Source organism: Ciconia boyciana, chromosome 8, assembly GCF_034638445.1.
Source record: "Ciconia boyciana chromosome 8, ASM3463844v1, whole genome shotgun sequence".
NCBI lineage: Eukaryota > Metazoa > Chordata > Aves > Ciconiiformes > Ciconiidae > Ciconia > Ciconia boyciana.
Window position 1 is genome coordinate 11,177,195 of NC_132941.1, and position 25,475 is coordinate 11,202,669.

The window sequence follows — 25,475 nt, forward strand, 5'->3', positions numbered from 1 at the left end:
TCACAACTGATGTCAGAGAGCCCTGTGAAAGTAAGGGCTAGGAAAAAGTCAGGGGTTTTTACTCAGTTTTTGGGCTGACCTGATTCTGATTTCTATAAAGTCAGAATACACTTACATCATCTTCACTAAAGTCAAACCTATCTCATTATACATTCAACACCACAAGCAGTAAATGAGTCTTAGAAATTACCTGGCAAATACTTTTAAGTGCCAATACAGACCAACCACAGGGGAAATAATGTAGACAAGATGTGGGCACTTTTAATAGTCATTTACAGCTTTAAGCTCAAAGCTTACATATTTGGGTTAAATATTCTTAAATTTGTCTAAGTTTAAGAGCTGCGAACACTAAAAGATATGCTGCGAATAGTTAGGAGTACCATTTTTAGTTTTGAAAAGTTACTATACAACTATGTCTTTATCTAAAGTAAAAACTTCCTTGGCAGTGCCATAGTTTAAGGTGAGAGTTTTAGTGAATCCATTATCAGTAAAAAATGTGGTCAAGATCATCCACTACAGAGCCCCAAGTGAGCTGTACAGAGGAAGCAGAACAAGACTGTCAACAGAAGTTGTATATAGCCAGATACACTGACGGTCAAAATCATAATTTTTGGTTGATTTGGTTTAGAATTAACTTCTCCCCACATTAGCATACTAGTGCTCATCACCGCTTCAGCATAATGTTTATCAGCAAGTCTACCCTGCATGCATGAAAAGAGACAAATAATCTCTATTTATTGCTCTTTCAGAAACTATTTTCCATCATGCAGTAATTCTTAGAGAATTCCATTCCCACATAATCAAGTTAGAGATTTGTCCTTCAATGTAATTAAACTACTGCTTACATTTTTTAGCACTTATGCTAGCCTTGAGCATTTTATTAAGTCACCGTAAAATGGATTGACAACACCTTCTCTTACTCTTACTTTTTACTGCACATTATTTTAAGTGGCTTCATTCCTACTTTTTTGGGCAGTCAGTCCTGTAGTTTCCACTGCTTTTAGGACATTGTGAAACACCTCCATTCTTCTGCCACACAGTCAGTCCCTGTTCCTTGCTACTCACGGCAATCCACCTGTTCCTGCTGTACACGGATTGCACGCTTTCCCTTTGAATTAGCAAGATTTTTTTGACTCCTCTGCTTGAGAGGTTTCTTGTTTGTTTCTTTTTTTTAAAGCCATTTTAGTTGACAGTTTTCACAAGCCTTTAAGTTAACGTTCAGCATTAGAACGCTATGAAGTAATGTGCTTCCTGTTCCTGGGTTCACTACAAAGGCAACTGAGTTTTTAATCATGTTACAGTCTCATTACTCAAATATTTTGAAAAATCCAACAATATGCTACCAGCAGCTCCGCATCACTGCTGACTTCATTGGGATTCACGTGAGGCCCTTAGCAACCATACCCATGGGAAAAACAAAAGGACTTAAGATGTCTTATTCTCTTTGCTAATGCAACCTGTGCTCATCATGAGTTGCAAAACCTAAATGGAACAAACAAGTCTCCAACACTCTTCTGTATCTGAAAGTTTTTAATAATCCATGCTCCTTTCATTCACTTAATAGAAAAACTCCAAGTATCATAGTGAAAACTCAAAAAAAAAAAAAAGGAAAAAAGGATTATTTCCATCACTGTGTTCACTGTGACTAGTCCAGAAAGGTAGTCACTGTATATTTTTGCCTTGTTTTCATAACTCCATTTCAAAACATACTAGTGGTTTTAGGCAGCAACACATTGTTACATACAATACCACAAACTAAAATGCAGTTGGGGATAACAAGGCTTCCCAGCCACACTTCTAAGAAAGACGCGCACCGTCCTGTATCTCCACGAGGCACAATTCTTTCTAGTGGCAACAGCAGCACTGCAGAAATGCCCCACTGACTTCATCCACGGGGACAGAAAAGATTTACCTCAGCATGCACGCAGAATTGTCCGTATTTCATTGTTATCAAACTTTATCAAATTACATCTTTAAACAAATGACAGAGAAAACTGGAAAAATTTTCCAAGCATAATTTACATACAGAACAACACAGACCTCTGCAGAAATCCCCAATGAGCTCTGAAGCACTACTGCAAATGAGGTCAGAAGGCACTGTCCTCCTCTGTACTGGCACATGGCTTTACAGCAAGAAATTCCTACAAAAAAGGCAGCACATCCATCAGTAGCCAAGTCCCATGAAACAGGAACCTTTAACCACAGCTGAAGAGATCACTGAAGGGCAAATCTCAATCGCTAACAAACTCACTTGCAATGTAAACGTCACAATTCTTGCATTCTTCATACCAAACAAAGCAGCAGATGCGGTACTTTAATTATCATATACGTCTGATAACGATTTAAGAATATACATACAGAAATGAAGAACACATTTCTAAACACATTATTATTAACAATACAACTCTAAATTGCGTAATATACAGAATCAGAGTTTTCCAAAATTTGAAATCGCTGCTTGGAAAAGTACAAAGAAAAGCAAGATTTGCTATTTTTCAACCCCTTTAAGATGTGCCATGTAGAACGATGTGCATAAATTAAAGCCCTGACTGACAGGAGTTCCAACAATGTCTGCAGTACCTAATTCATTTTACCGTTACTTTTTGGATTATGGAAATACAGCAATTGAATTTTTTTTAATAACATTTCAACACCATTTTGAGCAATCCTTGTGAATGCACTGAATGCATGCTTGTAACTGCATTAATTTAAACACCCAGAAAGATGTAAGCTTCCAGGAATACTAGAAGAGGAGAAGAATTACAGACAGGCTTTTGCACAGCCGTATTTTCTGAGTAGTAATTACAACTGGCATACCAAGACTTGCAATTTCTGTATATGTAAGTCACTTAAATTTAGAAAATAACTGGCAAATTGACAAAAACTGAATTTTCTTTTGCACCAGTCTAGAACAGCAATTTTGGACAGACCATGTACTTATTTCAGTCACCTGCTAGAATAATAATATGCATTACTAGAATCAGTGTCAATGCTTCATATATGCCAAAGTGCTGATGCAAAGATAGTCAATTTGGTGTATTTTACATGTTCCAAGTGATGAACAAAACATAAAATTTACTCAGTCTCACATACGTTGGCAACAACTGAACATCTGCTGAAGGAATAACTTAGATGATACTATTAGCAGTTACTATTTTGGATCATAAAATAAGTAATGTTCCAAAAGAATACATACAATCTTCATAAACAAACTTCTTCCACCTGAAACTAGGCTTTTCAAAAACTGTAATTTTTCCAATTTTGTATAATTTTGAATAAAGTATCACAAAAATGGACAACACTTGGCAAGATGAGTTCATAAGGTTTCACTTTTTTTTTCTACAAAATAATTTCCTCATTTTCTTAACAAATGTAATTTTGAGATAATTTTTTAAAAAAGCAATTCCCAGAAACATTACTACTTTTGTGCAAGAGCAGCTATATGTATGTGCATCTTTTCGCCTTGTATAATTGAAATTCTTGTTCATCAGACAGAGTGAGCTGTACTAGTCTTCTGGCTTCTTCCCAAATGTGCTGATAAACAAAGAGGTGCTAAGTGCAAAGTCACAGATCTGTTATGCAAGCTATCAGTAGCACAAGAATTCTTGGTCTGAAGTTCTTCTTTCTTCTTCTTTGCAGCAGGGTGCAATACCACACAGAAAGGCTTAATTTCTGCAGTCCCACACTAACCTGAGTAGAACTCAGAAGTACGACAATAACTAATGAAGAAACTTTAAAGACTGTTTCCACAAAGGTAATGTCAAAAAAGCAACTAATATATAGAAATGATACAATTCAGCCTAGACCTCTGGCAGAGTCAGCAACCCAGGGCGGCAGTGCTCAGGGCAAGTGTCATTCCACACAGTGAATCTTCAGTTCTTCTACAAGCAATGTTTGCTCAGACATAAAAGTCTGGAAACTGAAGGGCAGATTTTTTGTCTTCTAAGAATGTCTTGCAAATATATTTTGGGCAGAGGCTATCTCCGAGGAGTTTTTCTCTCCAAAGGCTTAAAGATGGTGGAAGAGGAAATACAGGTTATATAGACACTATATTTATACATAATAATGGAGGTACTATCATCAATTTCCATTTACCCACAGTAAAACTGGAGCCCGGAACTTTCAGAGGCAGAGAGAGGTAAAACAGTTCACACCTATGAGCTTTAGGGATTTTTAAATTTCAATGTGTGTCAAGATTTTACAGATATTATATTAACTGTAAAAATATAGACATACTTCAACTTGTTGAACAGATTTTGCATAAAACTAAAACCGCCTTGAAAAAAGTCCTTTGTTCCACCTTTGGAAAGAAGCTGGAAACAAGAAAAATACTCTTCTACCACAAACAAGTCACATCCAAAAAACCTGCTGAAGCCTAATGACCTCGCATTTAACCACAAATGGCAACAGAACATTGCAAACACCTGCTTCGTTTGACCTGCACAGACCACAGCTCCTAGGCCAGATGGACACAGCTGTAACTTCATGACTCTGTAGTAGACAATTCGGTGGGTAGTATCATGACTTTATAGTAGATAAATCCATGGGATCCTGACTTTTGAACATAGATCATAGATTTCATCACACTAATAAGCAAGAATACAATGTCTTTGGGAAATGAGATCACCCTACACAAACACAGACATTTAGGTTGGGCCAAATCTGTAACTGTGGATGCTTCTGTTTTCCTTTTCATTTGTGTTACCTTATTTACATCCTTGTTTTACAGATTATTTTGGGGGCTCAGTGATTCCACCAAAGCAACCTGATGAAAGTTGAGAAAGTAAAAAGCAGAAAATATTTCTAGTATATGGTAGTCCGCTCACCTCAAATTCTAGCATTCACTGTCTCCTTCAACTGATTTCAGTGGGAGGACTGAACTAAGCCTTTAGTCAAAAGCTTTCTTATGTCTCAAATATATTTTTGACGAATCACAGGAATCATAAGACCTCAAATGGAAACTGCTTGGGTTTTTTTTCCCCACCACCTAAACAGATCCAGAATATAATTTTTTATTATTTGTCCCAATGAAAGCACATCATTATAAACCAAGAATATCTAAATGGAGAAGATCTTAATAGCTTATGACCATATAAAATATCTCAATGACTAAACACCCAAGATAATTTACTAATGTGTAAAAAAAAAAAAAAAGGAAAATAGATATGTACTTTGTACAAACCATGCGAGATCCATTTTCCTGATATAAAAGGCTACACTCCCTCCAAGCGTATGAGGGAATCGCAGAAAAATACACTCAGTAGAAAACTTAGTCCAAGTTCTTGCATTATTAAAATAGTTTTACATAATGGAAGATAAACAAAGGAATCTCTCCAAGAGAGGATATTAAATGGCAGCATGAAGTTGGGACAACTAACTTCTAAAAAGAAATTACGTGTGTAATGGCAAATGGAACAGAGAAAACAAAGGGGCTGAGACTAGAACAAAACAAAACAAAACAAAGCTCATGCAAATCAGTTAAAAGTAAGAGCCAACTTTCTACACAGTATATTCATTCAGGTAGCCAAAGCCAATTTACTATCATTTCCTGATAGTCTTCCCCAGACAATTAAACATTCTCCCTAATCCATGTCACAGAATAGGTTTGCAAACTGCACACCTAATTTCTTGAAGAATCAGGCACAGTAGCTCCCGACACAAACACCAGTGGCCAAACTGAGTTTCATCTTGCTTCTTACAGGTGTACAAAGGATGAGTACCTCCTCCATCTTATCTGTCGGTACTACACATACCCACAGGGGCAACGGTCCGCCATGCTCCAGCACCAACCTTTAACAAGTCTGGCAGTTGAGCAACTTTTGGGTTTACCAGTGCCTTCAGCCCCTTTGCGAGTAGTGCTCCTGTACCTGGCCCACTCAGCATAAATGAAAGCAGTAACCAAGTGTACAGTTTGAGAAAAACCTATAGAGCTTACCTACTGATGAAAGTATCCACCGAAGACCTATTTAACTTGGAGTCTCTTTTGCAACATATTTCCTCAAATATTAAGGTATTTCTGCAAGTAACTCCCTGCCTAAGCTTACCATTCACCTGTGTTTCTGTGCCTCCTCTTTCCTACTGTTCACCACAAAAGCTTTCCCTCCCATTACATTAAAATACTGTGACAGACACTAGCACAAACTTATGTTAAACAGTACAAGGAAGGGAAAGTTCCACTGAGGAACAATGTCAATGGTCTTTAGACATGTGCGGAGCTGTAGGACAGACCAGGAAAGTGAAGAAGTTTTGCTTGCTCTCCCCAGCCCCCAGCAAAAGCAAACAAAAAACCAAACAAAAAAGCCCCAGCTCCAACACTAACAAAGTAATTTTAGGTGGTTACCACAATTTACAGGGAAAAAACAGGTAGGGAGTATTCAGATGGTAAAGCTGTAAGACAATAAACAGTTAAGCTTAAAGGTAAGTAACAGTTGCTATGTTCCAGTGCCTCCAGGCAGACATCCAAGCAGCTTACACCAAAAGCAGAATTCATCCTGACATCTTTAAAAACCTTATTATTTTCTTTGGAAGGAACTTCTAGACAGCAGACTGGAACTGCTGGTTCTGAATTGATGAAAAGTTATAGTCTTTGATTAATAATTTACTTTAACGGGGTTTCTTTCCCTCCCACCATGCACACACTTACTGTGACCCAGAAGCCAAGCTGACAGGTGCCACATTCTCTGCGGGAAAGAGAAGGCATTCCCATGTTTGTGGCATTCTCTGACCGTGCAGACGGCACAGGCACCAAATTTCACTTTCTAGCTCTCTCAACAGGACTGCGAAAGGGAAATTCACAATTTTGAATCAAAACAATGACTTTCTGACCTCCAATCTCACATCTTATTCATGGCTCTAAGTAAATTTTTTTCCCCCCCATTTATTCTCTGCTGGGGAGATACCATTATCTGAAAATCCTAGTTTCTAAAACATTGCTTGCCAGTTCCAGAGGGCTATTAAAAACAGTAAAGTTAGGTGAACACACCACATTCAGCCCTGATGAACTTTGAGTCAGTGGAATTACACTACATTTATACAGAAGCTTTAATCCAAACTCATATCTACATATCGTATTTATCCATACATCTTATGCAAAATAAAGGAGAATTAAAAAAAAAAACCCACAGTGAACGTGACATGGTTCTTCTACACACCTTTTCAAATCTCAACAAAGTTTGGAAGCAGAATTTCTAATGACTGGACATTGCATCTATAGTCTGGAAACACACAATCTACTTTCGGTTCTGCCACTGACCAGCTCCTTAACCTTGAAGACACATCACCTTCAAGTACCTTATTTATTTGCTTTTGTAAAAAAAAAGAACAGGAACAGCGAGACCTACCTGCATTTGCAAAGCACTCACACGGCAATAAAGGGGCTGTTAATACCTAGGACCATTTACACTTGGTTTTAATATTTTATTTCTTTTTTGCTTGGTAAAAAAAAAAAATTAAAAATTAAAAATTTTCCCCACTTTTTCACCTTAGATCTGTAACCTGACTGCAGAAGAACGGAAAGACTGCCAATCATAGAAAATGGAATTTTAGAACCCCTTGATTTCCTTTGAGTCCTGGATTCTTATAACCATGTTCAGTTCCTAACCAGGCTAATTTCACTGCAGTCATTGCAGTTCATTAAACACAGGTACAGTATCAAAAATGCAATTTAATTAGGGTAGTACAGAAAGAGAATTAATTCTCATCAGAGGCCTGGCATTGTCCTTTGAATAGAAAGCATGCAAGGCCAAGTTATTTTTGTGTTTCACATACACAGCTGCTGATATTTGAGATGTTGCAAGAAATTAACTGGTATATTCTCCCATCAATGCATATAACTCTTAATAACTTTAATAATAGAAACATGTACACAGTGATAGGACACTAGGGCTCTACAAAATAGAATTCCAGTTTAATCGAACATTTGATTAGCCCTTTTCTAACTGGACTTGTTAAAAGCATCATTAAAACCTGCATCTTCAACTCTCAACTAGTCATAAAACTCCAGCAGTGGCTTCCTTTACATGAACAGGAAAGAGACTAACAATGAGAACACAGCACACTATAGAATTAGACTATCACTATATACTGGGCTGAAAGTGGCATTAACATAGAAGCAGCTTGTTCTTAACAGTATCATTATAAGACAAAGTTTGGGTTTTATAGGGTTCTTAAAGAAGGTATGAAGAACGGGATGTATTTTGTAACTTGAATTACATGTATGCTTACAGAAGGTGTTGGTGTTCAGATGGCACAACAGACAAAAAGTTATATAAAAACCACTTCCATTCTTCAGCAATATTTTGTTCTGGAACTGCAGCTATATTGTGCCAATGAATATATACAACTTTCTTATCTTAACAGGAAGCAAGCACTTGGACTGAGGTTTATAGGCCAGATTCTGCTCCCAGTTACACAGTTATGCTGCACATTCCTATGTAAGAGACCCATCACTGAGTCATCCCAGATTTCTATCAGTATAACTAAGCAGAATTTGTCTTCCTCTATGTACATTACAAAGTCTGTCCCCAAATTCTGTATAAGAATGCAACTTCTTGGTAGAAATGTATCTGTTCAAGATATTTGCGCAACTTCAAGTAACACTTAGCAAATGATGCTAAAGAAAACCTTAATGCAATGCTGTTGCTGTGCTTCACTTGTCTATTTGTTTTTCAGCATTGCAGGATTCTCAAGAGACTGCACTGCAATATATTACCCAGCATGTGCCGCAATGACTCAGGCAACAGCATGAGTTAAGGATGGAGCGCCAGCTCTCACTCGAACTTTCAGGATGCCTGTGCAAAACTCTTCAGCAAAGCCAAGAATCTATAAAAGGAGATGTGTTCAAGGAGACAGTTCAGCTTCCATTCCATTATGCTATACCATTTTCTACTGCAATGCCATTCAGGTTTTTATATAAAAATATTTTACGTGTAAAATATAACTAACCTCCTTCCAAATTGTAGCTGCATCTCTGCTAGATTCCCGATTTACAGCGTTATGATCCATCTATTGCAAGCTTTGAGAGCTGCATTGTTAAAGGTTGCAGAGGCATATGATTGCTATCTTCTGCTAATTTGTAAGCTGACTGAAGCACTCAAAGTTTCTTTTTCCTACAGTTATGCCTTACTGGCAGGCTACTTAGCAGGTAATAAATACAATTGTGAATATAACTGTAAACCTAAATCTTGAGAGCTAGTTTCCCCCTCCTCCCAACTCCATCAGATATATATTTTTAATATTGAAAATCACCTTCATGCCACAAGGAACTGTCTTCCTAATTCCTACCTATTAGTCCAGTACTTTGGTCCCAGGAAGCAAGCTTCAGTGTAAGCAGGGTGGGCTGCACAACCAAAAGTCAGCCATGTAACTCAAAAGTGAGTGAGTTAGCCTTACTAATGCCAAAGGAAGAGGGCTGAAGTGGAGATTACTGTCCCCTTACTGCACGCCACTCCCCCCCAAATCCATGCTGATCTTTGCCACAGGACCAAGTTTCCCTCCCTTTTATTAATAATTTTGCTTTGAAAGAAAGTGCAAAACGAGGACTTCTTTTGCAAGCACTAAGTCTTCCACCAAAAAAGAAACAAAACACAAAAGCCCTCCAAAACCAACAAATACTCCATAAACTAACAAGTCTTCAAAGATTTACACAAATCCCCAGCCTCTCCTCACATCATCTTAGGAATTTAAGATGAACAGTGTATCATCTACATTACAGTTTTATAATTACTGGATTGCATAACAACAGTCTCCAGCCACAACACAGGTAAAGACAAATGATACTGTCTAATTAGATATCTACATGTACATAGACAACAGAGGAATGTTATTTTTTGTCCTTGCCAGTGGATGAGGGTTTACTCTCCTTTCTGAAACATAGATAAGAAGTATAATTACCCATTTTGAAACATTTCAGACAATAAACTAAATTCTAATGTCCTTTTCACCACTGTCCTACCCCCACAATTCTGTAAGATTTGCAAAAGAATACATGCAATTATCTAATAAAAACTAGGAACAGTATAGAAGCTCGCTCTCTGATAAGGTCTTGGGTTTATCATGCCCAATTCAGGTTGGATGTGAAAGGACAGTGTATCTAACAGACTGTATGATAACAGCTTGTAGTCCTAGGAAAGAAGTATATCTGCACATAGTCAATAAAGAGTTTCTCTTCACATCTCGCTGGCAAGTTCAGGTTCTCTAAGTTTGTCTCTTCCTCAGTTTACCAAAGTACTTCCTTTGCTAGCAAGCACTTGTGTAAATAAAGTTTTTGTGCATTAACTCAATGTCAACATGGACTTTAAAAAAGGCTTAAATATTATGTCTAGGCTAGTATCATTCAAATACAACATAACAGAAAAGAAAAATAGTTAGGAGAACAAAAAAACGCACACAACAAAACCCAATCACAAGACTTATTCTGTCTGGGGAACAAAGAGGTCTCGATTCTGATCTGGTCTCCACTCCAACAGATTGGATCAAAATGCCACATAAATCAATGGAGTAAAAGCAGAAATCTGGGAGAGAAGCAGCAGCATCACTGCAACTGTTGGTGACAGGCAAAAGTTTAAAAAAAAATTAAAAATAGGAAAAGGCCTTTAAAAACATTGCTAAAAAAAGATGCAGTACTTGAAAAGACAAATGCCATTCAGGATGTGTAAGAGACAAGAGCACAGAGCATATACTTTATTACACTAAGTTAAATCACTTTCAGAAGGCAAAAAAGTTGTAACAGATTTTGGTTGTTTTGGTTAGAAAATCTGCTCACCCTTAGGCTCTATCTATAGACAATAGAGCCAGTTCCTGATTCACATTCTCTTGGAGCCTCTCTTTCTTCACTGACAACAGAAGAAGGTTTAAGAAACCAGTCTGCATAGGCTAACAATAACTGTTGATGCCTACATCACAAATAAGATATTCACAGTAATTGGCAGTCATGTGTTTCCTCAAAAAAGTATTAATTTCTACTATTGCTGAGAAGCTAAGCCTAAGAAATACAGTATGAATAAGCTGTTGATAATGAGACTGCTGCTATACACAGACTTTAGCTACAATTAATTTAAAAAAAGAGACAGAAAACATGTGAATTCAAGGTCAACAGCAGATTTCCTATGCCAGCATCATGGCTGAGCTTTCAAAACACCCTAAGGGAGGAAGGTTCTCAGCTCCCTAGCCTCCAACTACTTTGAAAAATCACATGTCTTTACACCGAGATACTAGCCTGGCTGCAGTTTTAGAGCACAGGAGAAATTATAATAGCATCTGCTGCCTATTAAGGCTTTCTTATTCACTCTCTACGCTTATGCTTTCCTAAACAGAAACACCACTCCAAAAATACTCCTAGTATGCATCAGAAGATGCAGTCCTCCCACCATCTGGGTTATCCCACATGCACAACCACCACGAGAACAAGGCCTACAAAAACAGTAGGCAGCGATACACCCACCTACATCAAAAGGTTTCAAACTGAAAACAGGAAAACAGCTAAGTCAGAGGCTGTAAGTGACAGGAGACAAATTTTCATCACCAACAGAACTCCCTGAAGGTTAACTTAAAAAATTATATTTGAAAATACATTAAAAAATAGAAGAAAAGCTGAATTCCATGAGACTTGCACATGAGTTAATCAGCTCTGAGAAACAGCCTGCCCTCACCTATCAGCCAGGGAGGGGTTCTGCTTGGTATTTCATTAGTCAAATGAGTTACACTCAAGGGATCATCGCTCATATTAAATGGACAGAATGGAAGCGATCCTCTTTCCAGTCCACTTGAGTGTTTCAATTTAAGCTTATAACCTAAATAAGAAGCACAGTAAAGAAAACTCTAGTGTACCTGAAGGCTATTACCTATTACATAACAGATATATAACCTTTGGGTTATATATAAGCTTTGGGTCTATCAGTTCTGTGATGCCAGAGGAAGCAATTATTAGGGTACAGATAATGGAGGAGAATTGCAGCTTTATATATTGGAATATATAGAAAAACAGTTAAAATGCCACTCACTCCAGGGTGCAGAATTTACTGCAGTAATTCCAACAGATGCTCATAACTCCAGAGTTGTCTTCTGAATCTCACTCCCAGATACTAGGTGAAAACCTATACGCACGCGCTATTTTCAGTGGGGAAAAACATACAATTGGGTAAAAAAATTATAGGAGAAAACCATCAAGAACACTTATTGTGAATTAATGGATTACAAACAGAGACATGGTGTGTCATTTATTTTCACCAGCCCAGTCTGCAATAGCGTGTCATGCCTGATTTTGGTGAGGGCTTTAGAAAACATAAAAAGTTAGCTGCTGACCTTTTATAAAGCAAACACTTATTTACTTAACTGTAACTTTAGATAAACCAAGCTGACATGCACCAAAAAAACATCCCAGAAACTTCAACTGCATGTATAAAATTGTAAGTATTGTTTGCTTTTTTCCTGGACTCTCGAAACTTAGAATTTAAGCCTACACACAAAGGTGATCACTGCTAGTTAACACAAAAGCTGTACATAAAGACACACAGAAGAGGCAGGCTTTTTACAAAAACAAAACCGAAATGCATTTCTTCTGCAAAAAACAGTTCTGCAACAGTTAAGTGGTTCAGTTAGAGTATACAGAGTTATAGAATAACTCCATATATTTTATTTTACTTAATCTTTCTATAACTGTGTATCTACATTACTCTATATTTCAGTTAGAACTGTGGTTTATTTCAGTTGAATAGAAGTCTATTTTAGCATGGAAATAGTATTTTTTGACAATATATGGATCTTGTCACTTTTTTGATATTTATTCACATTTCTGAATGACTTGTTAAATACAGACTGTCTTAACCCACTTGCTTCATCCTTCAGATTTTCTGTCTTTAGGTTCTGTCAGCCTTCAAATATTATTCTTATTCCTTAATCACATGCCCTGGCACAAGTCTCATTCCCTTCAGTATTCCTCAACGTCCTCTGGGAAATTTGCCAGTTTTTGTCATCTGCCCCCATTCTCCTTTGGGAACACTAAAGGAATTAATTTCATTCTTTCCCCAAGCACTGCCTGTCTCTGCTGTTAACAGTTACCCTTGACATCTCTCATCTATTCAATACACAAAGGTATATGTCTCCTTAAGTGATCCTACCGTACTTAGAGATTTAACAAATGTTCTGTTGAGAAATACCTCTTTTATGCTCTGCATTTGCTTGGTTTAGCATTTTGTAAAAGAATTTAGCTAAAAGATGGAGTGCCAATATTGCCATTTTGTACGTTCCACTTTATTTTTGTTAGTTTCAACAACTGGTTAGTTTGTACCTCTATATGTATGGGCATGACTGTGTCTCTGTGTGTCAAAGATAAACAGATCCATTACTCAGACCTGGATGTTTTGATCAACTATATATATGCTATTTCTTCTGTTATTTCTTCCATTACCACTTTGCCCAACATCTCATCTGAATTCTTCCAGAATGAGCTCTTAAGAAGTGTCTTGTGCTTCCTCAAGCACCAAAAAAAATCCAATTCCAGTATCTTTTCCCTGCACATTAATTTCCTACTAAACAGTATTTCTTCCCTGAAGAGAGACTTCTTCAATCAACTTTAAATTCCTTGCTCAGTCCTGCATTTGAAAATAAGTGGAAACTTTACCTCTGACCCACCCTGAGAAGAAGAATACTGACTTATGGATTGCACTTCCTTACTGTAACGAATACTGGAAGTCATACCACAACTTTTCAAGAAATGTACAGTCAACTTCAATATATTCTATTGTTCCTTTCTGCCATTACTACTACCTTTAACAGATCCCCTCCTTTTTTTTTTTTTTTATGTTTAGCTGACGTCTGGGCAGGGTTAAGCAACTTGCACTGTTACCAGTTGCTAGACGAGACAGCACTTGTTGTGGTTACCTCTCTAACTTCCTCAGTTAAATACCTTCTGCTTCTTGAGTTACAAACTCACCATAGCAAAGGTTGCATCACTTACCAGCGTAAGTTAGGTGCAAAACAAGCCAAAGCCTTTTATACATTGTTCTTGGATTTGTTTACCCTGGAAGTCCCACATTTTCTCAAAGAAACAGTGTAAGTTAACTAAATGATACAGATTCATGACATTATTCAAGATCAGTACATAATATGAAAGAAAGAACACTAGTGAAAATAAACTCTAGATACAAATATTTAGCATCTCTATATCCAAACAAAGTGCACATTTTGCATTTGGGCTGCTGACAAGCCAAATATCTGAAGGAGGACCTAGAAAGATGACAGCTAAGCAGTCAACAAACCTTTTTCTATTTTCTCCACTCTCGCCAAGACAAGAGCAGTTGTCCAATTTGATCAAATAGGTTACAGACACTAATTTCAGTATTACCATTATCATTAATGAGAGCCAACAGAAATACAGATCTCTCAGGCTCGGAACAAGCAAGCAAAGCAGCTGAGGCTTCCAAACACCTTCAGTGAGAAGAATCCCACTGCTGCCACTGCCTGAAGCCACTGTACCAGCGTGGGGCTTTGGGTCGGCACTATCGTGCCACGCAGCGCAGCCAGTCCACCTGCTTGACGGAAAGGGGTTTCTCTCTTAAGAGAAATCAGCAAAAGCATTAAAGAGAAGCATGCTATAAAAGAGAAAAGAGGAGAGAAAGGGGTCAGGAGAAGATGAAGGTTCACCCAGGAAAACATAAGAGTACAGCATCTAGAAAAGGAGGGAAAACTCTAGAAACATATGATACCCTCTATAGGACAAATACATGCTATGCCAGGTAGGATGACAAACCAGTAGTTTGTGGAAGAACAACACAATGAACTCTTCAGGGGAAAGCTAGTACCCCACAGCCTACGTCTGTAACTGAGGCCTCAGAGTACAAACTCAAAGCCGGCATTAAAAAACAAATATTAATAACTAAAAGAAAGACCCGAAGCCCCAAGCCAAATTAGGAAACAGGCAACCCCCTCTTGTAAGGGCCAACACAAGAGGCTCGGAGGCACCAATAAACGGGAGGACCCGGAGGTAAAGCTGAAGGAAACACTCCCCGGGGTGCCAGAGAGCGATGCCGCTACCCAGAAGGAGAAGGTCGAGGAACCCGCTCCGCCTTGCGGCGGGCGGCCGGGAGCGGGCGCAGGGCGAACCACCCATCAACAGCAAAGCCCCCCTCCGGGGCTCTGCCACCGCTCCGGCCCCGGGAACTGCTGCCCTTACCTGACTGGCTTTGTGAAACTGCTTCTTGAGCCCCGCCACCGACATCTTTCCCCCGCGGCTCCCCGAGCCGGCGCCGCTGCCCAGGCCGAGCGGCCGGCAGGTCCCGGCGGCTCCCGCGGCCGGCCCGGCCCCTCGCTGTGTCACCCGCACCGACGGCCCCGCCGCCCCGCGCGGAGGCAAACATCGCCCTCCAAGCGGCACCGGCGGCTGCCACCCCATTGGCCGCCGCCGGGGCCCATGCAAATGACAGAGCCATAGTCGCCTAGCCATTGGCCACTTGCGGGGGCTATGCAAATGAGAGCGCTGGAAGACGCCCACGCTGCGATGTCGCATGGAGACGGCGGCGGGCGAGGGGCGGGCGGAGGGGCGGCGGGCGGCCCCGGGGCAGCGCCGCGCCCCGGGGAAGGTGCCTGCCGGGGAGAGCCGGAGCGGCCGGAAGGCTCTCTGCGTGCAGGTGGCACTGCTGCTACAGCAAGGGCATCCCTCCCGCTACGAGATACTCGCTGAGGCACCAGAAGGCCTGTTTGTTAGCCCTCTGATTTCATCGAACTAGTCTTGTTTCTAACAGCTCTCCAGTTTTCTCTTCATAGGTCTCGTTTCTTGTGTTTCCATGTGGCATCTCTAGTTGAGCTCGTTCACCTCAGATGTGTTATTATATGTCATGATTTAGTTGTAGTTTTTCACACATGAAAGCTCTTGCAGTGGTCCAGAACACGACTGGTTGATGCTGCACAGCAGAACAAAATCCACTTGGTGGTTTGAGTCCGTTTCTGCTGCTCAAGGTTGAGAAGGGCACCGTCCCCCACTGCCCGCCGCCCTCTTGGAGGAGCAGATGTTCTAGGAAGAACTAGGCTGAAAGAATGGTGCTGTTGTTTGCTTGGTTGGTATGGGATGGATTCATTGTATGCTTAAAGATGACTGCGTATCAGCAATCTGCTGATACAAGTACGAGAAGTGGTTATGCCTATGCTGGTAAAGCACTTCCAGGCTACACTTAGATTCTGGGGAAGATATGCTCTGCGATATGCTGCTCGGTCCTGGCCATAAGGTCACTCGGGAGTTATGATTCAGCTGAGACTTATGCACAGACCTGGGAGGCAGCTTGGAGATAACCTTTGCGGGCTGCAGCAGGGCTCTCAGTGTTACTGTCATGTTTACTGCATTTTTATTGGGTTGGGAGAGAGGCATTTCCCAAATGTGTTCTAGTTACTTTTTTATAACAGTAAAGAGGACAATGGCAAAAAATACAAGAACTTTCAGAGTCATTTTCATGTTATAAATTGGGAGAAAGGAATCCTTGTCCCACCTGTTAGAAACAATTATATACCACTACGGAACAAAGTGTGAAGACAGACATAGTCATGAGCTAAGGAACTCCTGCTGGCTATTACTTGACAAAGGACTCCGTACAGGAGAGGCAGAAGAGACAAAAGAGAAAGCAAAGGGGATCGCACCAGTCAACATTCGCTCTGGAAGACAAACTGGAAGGGAAGGTCCTTCCAGGTTTTTGGACTGAGTAATGTTTGAAAGAGGTCTGCAATCACCATGCTGTCTGTTGCCACCTGTGTCTAGGAAGAGAGCATTTTCAGCCTCTTTACAAGTAAACATGATTACACCACAGGCACCTGATTTCAGCACCAATTTCTCCTCCTAATTGAAGCAGGCAGCAAGATGTTAACTGTCCAGGCCAAACTGGGTATGGCTTAAATTAGCAATGCATTTGTAGAGATCTCAGGTGGGAAAATAAGGCCAAAGCTAAGAAACTGGAGTTCCGTAAAAGGTATTAAAGCAACCTTTTAGTGTACCATGGAATTAGGGAGGGAAGGCTTTGGCTAATCTTTGGCTTTTAAGAAAGGGTGGACCAGAAGCAAAGAAAGAGGGAGTTTGAAATAAGTCACTGTGGAGGGGATTATGGGGGTCACTGTGGCTGTTAGCTGTAAAATTGGATTAGATAAAGAACTTGAGTAAGGGTATATGTCTACAACTTCCTTTTTTCTTTTTTTTAATCCTGCTTGTAACCCGAGGGTAGCAGCCATGTTGTCTCTGCTGAAGTGATACAAGAATGTGCAGGTGGGAGATGCCCTGTGGAAATTGAACTTCATAGCCTAATTGCTCAATGATACAGACAGGGTGAAAACCTAATTAGTGAGCCAACTTGAATGGTCCAGGTATTAATGATTTGATAGAGACACCCTGAAAAAAAGACTGGTATTCAGCTCAGATACAGGCAAAAGTTATAGCTTGTAGCCAGTAATATACACTGGCTAAGCAATATCTAAGAGCTTTACAATCACAGACATAGTTCTATCTCATGGAAAAAAGGGATTGTGATTTGCCGGATGATAGTCCTTAAGTTTTATGAAAAGTTACTAATTCGGTCTGTAAAATGAGGGAAATCAGAAATGGTACAAAAACTATGGGAAGTGGTTCAGATAAATGCTGACGTGATGGAATAAAGCTTTTATTAAAAAGAACTGTTACAAGCAGAAGACAGGCCAGGGCATAGTACTACATGGGCGTAGTGAAAAATGCTTCACAGAGTCTGGGAAAGAGGGGGCCTGCAGGGCAAAAGTTCTGGATATTTAAACAATTACAGTCCCACTACTCAGGAAATCTCAAAGTGCATGAGAACAGATGATGGCTCCAACATGTTATTGTTATTGAATCAGATGTGCTAAAAAGGACAGTGGAATTTGCACAAATTGAGAACTCCCAACTGGGCTCAAATCAAGGCAGTGACTAGAAAATATGCACTGGCTATTTATATGGGAGAACTGGGCTTGAAAATTGGTCCTGTGAAATTCTAACAAGATAGATACTTGGATAAATGGATAAATTCATAATTCACTTGGATTTCAGTGTGGCTAATACTATGTAAAAAACACAGTCAGCAGAAACTTAATCTGAAGATGTGGCAAACAACCTTATAGGCATTTGGTTTTCAAGGAACAAATTACCTTACCTGTAAGAGCTGAAATTGCAATAGCAGCCATACGAAGTATTAGGTTTTCAGCAGAATGAAAACTAGAAATATTTTTAAAATGATCCAGAGGCATCTTAGCAGTTGAAATTACTTGGAATTTGAAGGCAAATAGATCCATATTTGCTTGAATGTCTCTTAAAAATAATGAGAACTCTGTCAGTGAAATATGGTCTGGGTCTTTGGTAGTTACTGCCACAAAAGGGGAGGAAAGATGAGTTTGTGATTAAATTCTATTGGATTTGATTCTGGGCCACGCTGACTACTTAAGTAAAGCATGTATTTATTCCTTAAGGCTTAAATATTCAAAACAAGTTACTGTACATCAGCTTACCTTGCAATAAATTTCTACACATGGCCTCAGAAGGAGACTTTGGATCCAGGACAAGAATAACTACAGAGGAAACCAGCCTACTGAGTAACCAAGTTGTTGCTTACGAAGACCAACGTCTTTGAGAGAAACCTATGAGAGACCCATAAAGGAGGTTTTCATCTGTAGTTGAATTAGAGATTAGCAACCCCAAATTCTGGATTCATAATAGAAAAATAAATGGAAACTATCCATGAGTGCTCTACATGTTGAAGAAGTCTGATTTCCCAAACTTCATCATCAAAATACTGGTAATGGGGAAGGAGAGAAAAAAAAAAAACAAACAAACAAAAAAACAAACAAAAAACAAAAAACCAGAACAAACAAACAAAAAAACCCCAAACCCTTACATTTCTACAGGCTTTTGTGGCTTTCAGCTTGAAAAAAATTTGCTACATCAGAAATGGTATATCCACAGGACTATGTTGAATAGGAGGGAAGGAGTGGAGAGTTAGACAAATAAAAGTGAGCAAGAGTCTCAGGCACAGGTGTGATAGCCGCTAATGGTCCATAAGGACTATACGTATTTAATGACAGTGCAGATTACCTGGTTAGGTTTTCATGTTAGTTGTCAAAACTGTGATCATAGGCTGTGGTTTTTTGGTCACAGGAAAAGAATGTATTTGAAAACTAGCACTTAGAAAATAAGCATTCTGAAAGGTGACCCTCTAGGAAAAGTATGCCATTTGAAAGAACAGTTGGCCAATGCCCTGTCTGACGAGCAAACTTATAGAAAGCTTTAAAAATAAAGCAGGCTGAGATATAAGGTTGTGTGCTCTTCTAAAAAGGTGGGATTTCATCTGGTTCCACAGTTCTAGAAAAAAGAGGGGAATATTAAACTGAATTTACACTGATACTTGAGTATTGACCCAAGTAAATGAAGTAATGTATAACATAGTGTTCCAGAGTGAGTCCAAAGGACTACCATACTGGATGAAATTGGTCCCAAATTTCATCCATTTCATTATTTTTCCAGTGTCAGCTCCCAGGTTTGACATTGCAGGACAAACCTGGGAGTCGACACCAGGAAAACAATGCTGACAGCAAACTACCCCAATAACAGTGTCAGAATAGAATCCTTCTGCAAAAAATGCCCCAGACAGTAAGGACATCTCATGAGCCTGTTTTAGCACCCCTTCTATATACTTCAATGAAACAGTTATTTAAAATTAAACAAAAAGACAGTTGGTGATATGAAAATACATTCACGTACAGGAGCAGGCTAACACTATGGCTTTGCTTTTAGAACATAAACAAGCAATTCTGCATATCATAGCACTTTCTGTGCAGGTAAACCAGCTCAAGTATTTCTGACACGGCTTTGCGTTGCAGTATACGTTTCATAAGAAAGGGAAAAGAACAGACAGTCTTCTCTACACAGCCAGCACTGGCCAGAACTTGGAAACCTCCCCGTTCCACACGGATGCTGCTGGCAGTTAGAGCAGGAATATGTGACCCTGGGGCCTGTAGACACTCTGGCTAACCTACTTCATTTGTTTAGGATGCTTATGTTTGCTCCCCAGATCTTCTAACTAAATGTAGCTAGTGAATTATTTTTGGCATATGTGATTGTTCTTCTCAAGCTGACTTTCCATATGTGTTGCTTTACTGTTATCCAGATCTTTGCTTCTCTTCTTGTCTCCTTCCTGTGTTTGTATTCCACATGCTTCTCCATGATCCTGCAGATACCTTCTATCCTCACTTACGGTCCTAAATCTCTGGCTGTTGTTCTGCAAGTGTCAACAACAAAACAAAAGCTTGTTAGGTCTAATGCCATTAATTAATAAAGATGGTTCTAATTACATGTTTCTTTTAAAAAGACATACAAACGTTTTAGATTAACTCAAAATCTAGATATAGATATTTTTTGAAGTTACATATGTGTATACTGTAAATAGGTACTCTAATTTTGAAAATTCAACAACCTACTTTTTTGAATATGCAGCTCTGTCACACTGCAGCTTATAAAAATTTTGCAATCCTAATCTTGCAAATTATGCTATGTGGATGGACTCCTAAACAGCTGCTACTTGGAGATCGTGTAATTTTTAGGTGTCTATGTTGTTTCTGATAGCAGTAAAAAAAAATTAATTTTTACTATTAACATACACCTAGGCACTCAGTGCTCATGGACAACTCTAGACTGTTCAACAAAAATGAGTTACGTGTGTAAATTAGAATAAAGATGTGAATGTCCAAAATTACTCCACAGTGGAGACAAATCTGTAAATAACAGAGTATTAGTTAGTGCTAATCCTGGATACCCAGAGCATTGTTATTTCATAGAATTATAGAATCATAGAATCATGTCAGTTGGAAAAGACCTTTAAGACCATCGAGTCCAACCGTAAACCTAACACTGCCAAGTCCACCGCTACACCATGTCCCTAAGCACCACATCTACACGTCTTTTAAATACCTCCAGGCATGGTGACTTAACCACTTCCCTGGGCAGCCTGCTCCAGGGCTTGACAACCATTTCGGTGAAGAAATGTTTCCTAATATCCAATCTAAACCTCCCCTGGAGCAACTTGAGACCATTTCCTCTTGTCCTATGGCTTGTCACTTGGGAGAAGAGACCGACCCCCACCTCTCTACAACCTCCTTTCAGGCAGTTGTAGAGAGCAATAAGGTCTCCCCTCAGCCTCCTTTTCTCCAGGCTAAACAACCCCAGTTCCCTCAGCCGCTCCTCATCAGACTTGTGCTCTAGACCCTTCCCCAGCTTCGTTGCCCTTCTCTGGACACGCTCCAGCCCCTCAATGTCTCTCTTGTAGTGAGGGGCCCAAAACTGAACACGGTATTCGAGGTGCGGCCTCACCAGTGCCGAGTACAGGGGCACGATCACTGCCCTAGTCTTGCTGGCCACGCTATTTCTGATACAAGGCAGGGTGCCATTGGCCTCCCTTATCTAGGGAGGAGTTTTACAGAGAACAATGGAGACTTAAAGAGGAGTAACCATTTGGCTCAATGAAGTTGTGTTGTTTTTCATTTTTGTATTTCGATAGCATAGTATAACTGCAGTTACACTAAAGTGCATCTGAGATAAGCAAAAATGACAGTGTTTTTTCCAATACACTTTTTTGTTGTGGAACTTGATAAACCATTGAAAAAAACTGTAAGATGTTTTCCTTTGGGTAGGTCTATTTGCCCTAAATGGCAATATTTCTGTTTTCTGACCGAATCGGAAAAAAAACTTCATTTCAACTTCAAACCTCATCGTTTTCAGTACAGCAGCATTACTTCACACAAGCACCTGGTTTGCCTGCTGTATTCCCTCCGGGGCCTACATCTGCCCTAATGCATGTGTGGCCATGGGAGTGCCAAGGGGAGCCTCTCTGCGTGGTTGCTCCGGGAGGAGCGTGTTGCCCCGTGGGAGATGTAGTCTAACCAGGGGCCCGGCCAGCGAGGGGCAACTGGGGCAGGCTGTTCCCAAGGGGAGCTTCTTCGTGGAGGTACAGCAAGGTAAAATCCCTGAGGAAAGGCTGGGTTTTGAAATGGACCCGCACATTTTTTTCACTAAGGATAAGGGGAAAACAAAAAGCTTTTCTCTTTGAAAATACCAAGAAGAAATATGTAGCCATTTCTGAACCAAAATTTCTTAACCGCTGTTCTGGGAAAGTAAAATCAACCTATTTTAAAAACTTATGTAGTTTAAGACAAAAACAAGTGTTGGTGTTAAGAAATAACATAATAAGGAACATCCCTCTTTTTGCTGGCCTTTCTAACGTAGCCATGTTCCTTCTTATTAAAGAGTAAGGCAAAATAAATTGTGACTTAAAATGAGTCAATGTCGTAATGTGCAGAAATGTTGCTCTGCCTTCAAATAATTGCACCTGAGTTCTGTGCTGCTCTTTCACAGGTGACAAAATAGAGCTGCTAATTTTCTGCACACAGCTGCCTGTGTTTGTCAGAAAATGATGACATTCTCATCATTGACAACACCACAGCCGGCACAAAATTTGAAGTCGAAGTGTTGCTAGAAGAGCAATGCTAGCGTCGGGAAGGTGTAAAGGATATTCATCTTCATGTTAAAACTACTGTATCTTAAATGGTGAGGACTGTTTCGAAGCAGAACGTTGTAGCACTCTGGCATCAACTGGGTCACATTTACTGTTTAAAATCCAATCTAGAATTTCATGTAACTGCTCTTCAGTTATAGAACAAAGCTTTAAGTATCATCTTAATAAGCCTTGGTCTTTATAATAAACCTTTTCAGTGGAAAAAGGACACACTGAAGAACAACACGTGCCGCCTTGCCTTGCTTAGAGAATGCAGTGTACAAGCTTCTTTGATAATAATTTATTCAGCTTTATCGGGGAAAAACCATATAATCAGCAAGAAATCTGAGTAAAAATCTGAAAGAACACAGACTGTATGTAATAAAAGGAAGCAAATAGTAAAAAAATAAAACAAAGTAAAAAATCCAGTGGTTTGTCTTCTGCATGTATAAATATATGCCTAATTCTATTTTAACTTGCTTCATGTTACAGGACAGAGAGTCCTATCAACTCTGTGACACAGTGTCCTTATATAATACACGATGTGGACATTTCAGTGAATTTGATGTTTAAAAGCGATTTGCGTATCACTAAGTATCTTGTAGCACGTTTGTGAATATTCAGACATACCTGATTTTAACAAAACTTTTACAGCATGGATGTTGTTTTGCTTTCAGTGTAATTTAACAGGTCTTTTGGGATCGGCCATGTTTGAACATCTGGGAATCATCACATGTTGTCTGTTGATCAATGAGGCAACAGGAAAGGCATGATGTGACACAGATGTTAAGTATGGCAATACTCCATAGACCAACTGGATCACAAATGGGAATGATCAGACTTTGAAAAATCTGATTAAGATTCATTGACTGGATAAAATTCAATTTTTTTTTTCTTCAATTCCTAACTGTTCTGATAACAGTGGGTATTACAGTGGTCAAAGAATTATTGGAGACTGGCTTACTTGGAGGAATAAAATGATGTAACTGAAGACAAGGACTTTTACTATCAAATACTTTACAGGAAGATTAATACAACTTGCCAGGTCCCTGCTGTCTCGTCATGATGATTAATGTCTACTACTGGATAACTCTGCCACTCCTTGTAAAACAAAGACTACAGAAATCAAATTTATTGCATTGGTTCAAGCATCATGGTTAACTGAGTAACTGCCACTATACCAAGAAACCTTTCTCTCCTCCCTCATATGCAAAGAAGAAATAGCATATATTAATTTCTTTAACTGTTAACCATGAATGCCACCTTCTGGCTATGTACAGAAACGCCCTTTGAGAGTGATAGAGAAAAAAGCACAGCTTTCATTCCGTAGTTACCAGATAACTATTTCAATTAAATATATGTTAAAAATGTGTGAAATACAGATATGCCTCCTGACAGACTTCCTAGCTTGCTCGTTGAAATGTAAAGGTACTCAGGTATTTACTTTTCTAAAGAAATCGTGTAGTTTAAAATAATAAACACACCTGACATTGACTTTCTGTAGAAACAACCTGAAAACTGTTGTATTTAAAGGTAGCAGCTGAATCAATACAATGAACAAAACTCTGACCGTAATTCCTGAAGCTGACAGGACTTTTGCCACTGACTTCAGTGGGGCCCAAACTTTCAGCCTGTATTTTTCAAAAGCTGCTTTTGTGAACTGGGGTTTGAGTTTTCAAAAGATTTTAAGAAGCCAGGCGTATATTCTTCTGCAATTCAGTGGGCACAGGATTTTAAAGAGGAAACTAGTCCTGCAAAACAACGATGGTAAAGGTTTTTGGAGTCAGAGACCGTTGCTTCCCTGTGATCAGACCAGCTTAACTGTTGCTTTTATTGCTTGAACTTCTCCAGCAATAGACTTACAGTTGTTTGGTGTTGCTAGTACAGGTAAAAGCATGTCGTACGTACCAGAACATGTTCCTTGAAGCAATCATATTATCATGGTGTAATGGACTCCCAAATCAAAGTAAAATTCTACTCTGGCTGCTAGGATGATATACAGACAGCAGGGGAAACAAGCCAGGGAATTTCTCTCACCTGGGGAAGCAAATACGAAGCATTTCTCCAGTGCATGAAGAAGAATATTTGGGCAGACAGTAGCTGAAATCCCCTGCAGTTACAGATTGCTTTAACTCTACTGCATGTAACTTATCCCTTTTTTTTTTTTACCTAGCTATTCCAGCTGTGTGATCTATACCAGACTTAAATTCTCAAGTCATAGTTAACAATAATTTTGGTGAGCCCAATCCTACACTTAGACACACCAGCGGGAAATCAGTCATCTCTTCTTAGGTTCTTTTTGGTTCTGCCTATCAATTTATTTACTGTGTCAAGTATAACACAGTAGAAATTGTATGAAAGCTGACAAATCACTTAACCTTAGTGTAGACACTGGACCACTTTTAATTTGCCTAATCTGTGATTCTAATATTTTTTAATGTTGTCAGATATGCACTAATTTCAAGGGTTCCGTAAAATAGCATACATTGGAAGAGATAAAAATAGTGACAGCTGTTGTATATTAACAACTGATGTCTGACTTGTTTGACAAAAGTTTTCCGTACAATTAAAAACTTTCTATCTGAATATGGAAGATACAGGAGAGAAATGATGAATTTTATTATTTTTCCTTTTTAAAGTTATGTTAAATGTAATGCGTTTCTATATGCTGTAAATGTGTGGTTCTTCTGCAATAAATAAAAATAGCATGAAGCTTTGCCAGATTTCTTTTTTTTACTCCCTTCTTTGGAGGAAGAAAATAAAAGATGGGGATGAAATTGAGCTTAACCTACAGCTCTGCTCTTCCTACAGCACCATACATGCTGGTTTTTCCTGATAGGTCATCTTGCAAAAAAGACCTGGTACATGGCAAGCAGGTACCCACTTACTCAATCCATCTATACAAATGTCCACAGAGTTTGTTATTTTTCTCAGCTGCTATCTGAGAAATCTGGAAGA

General features: G+C 39.3%; 1 protein-coding gene across 2 annotated transcripts in view; it reads right to left on the reverse strand.

Annotated features, from left to right (window-relative positions):
* SH3GL3 (SH3 domain containing GRB2 like 3, endophilin A3) overlaps positions 1-15,343 on the reverse strand; it is a 59,384-nt gene extending 44,041 nt beyond the window's left edge. Inside the window, exons 1-2 of one of the 2 annotated variants that reach the window (XM_072870746.1) lie at positions 15,170-15,311; positions 12,000-12,105 (exon numbers count right to left, since the gene is read on the reverse strand). Coding sequence is in view for 1 of the 2 variants with exons in the window: in XM_072870745.1 (XP_072726846.1) it covers positions 15,170-15,214 (45 nt within the window). In the remaining variant the exon portion in view is untranslated. Of the gene's footprint in view, positions 1-11,999; positions 12,106-15,169 lie in introns of both variants that reach the window. The other variant, XM_072870745.1, reaches the window with a different exon arrangement.
* Positions 15,344-25,475: the final 10,132 nt, after the last annotated feature.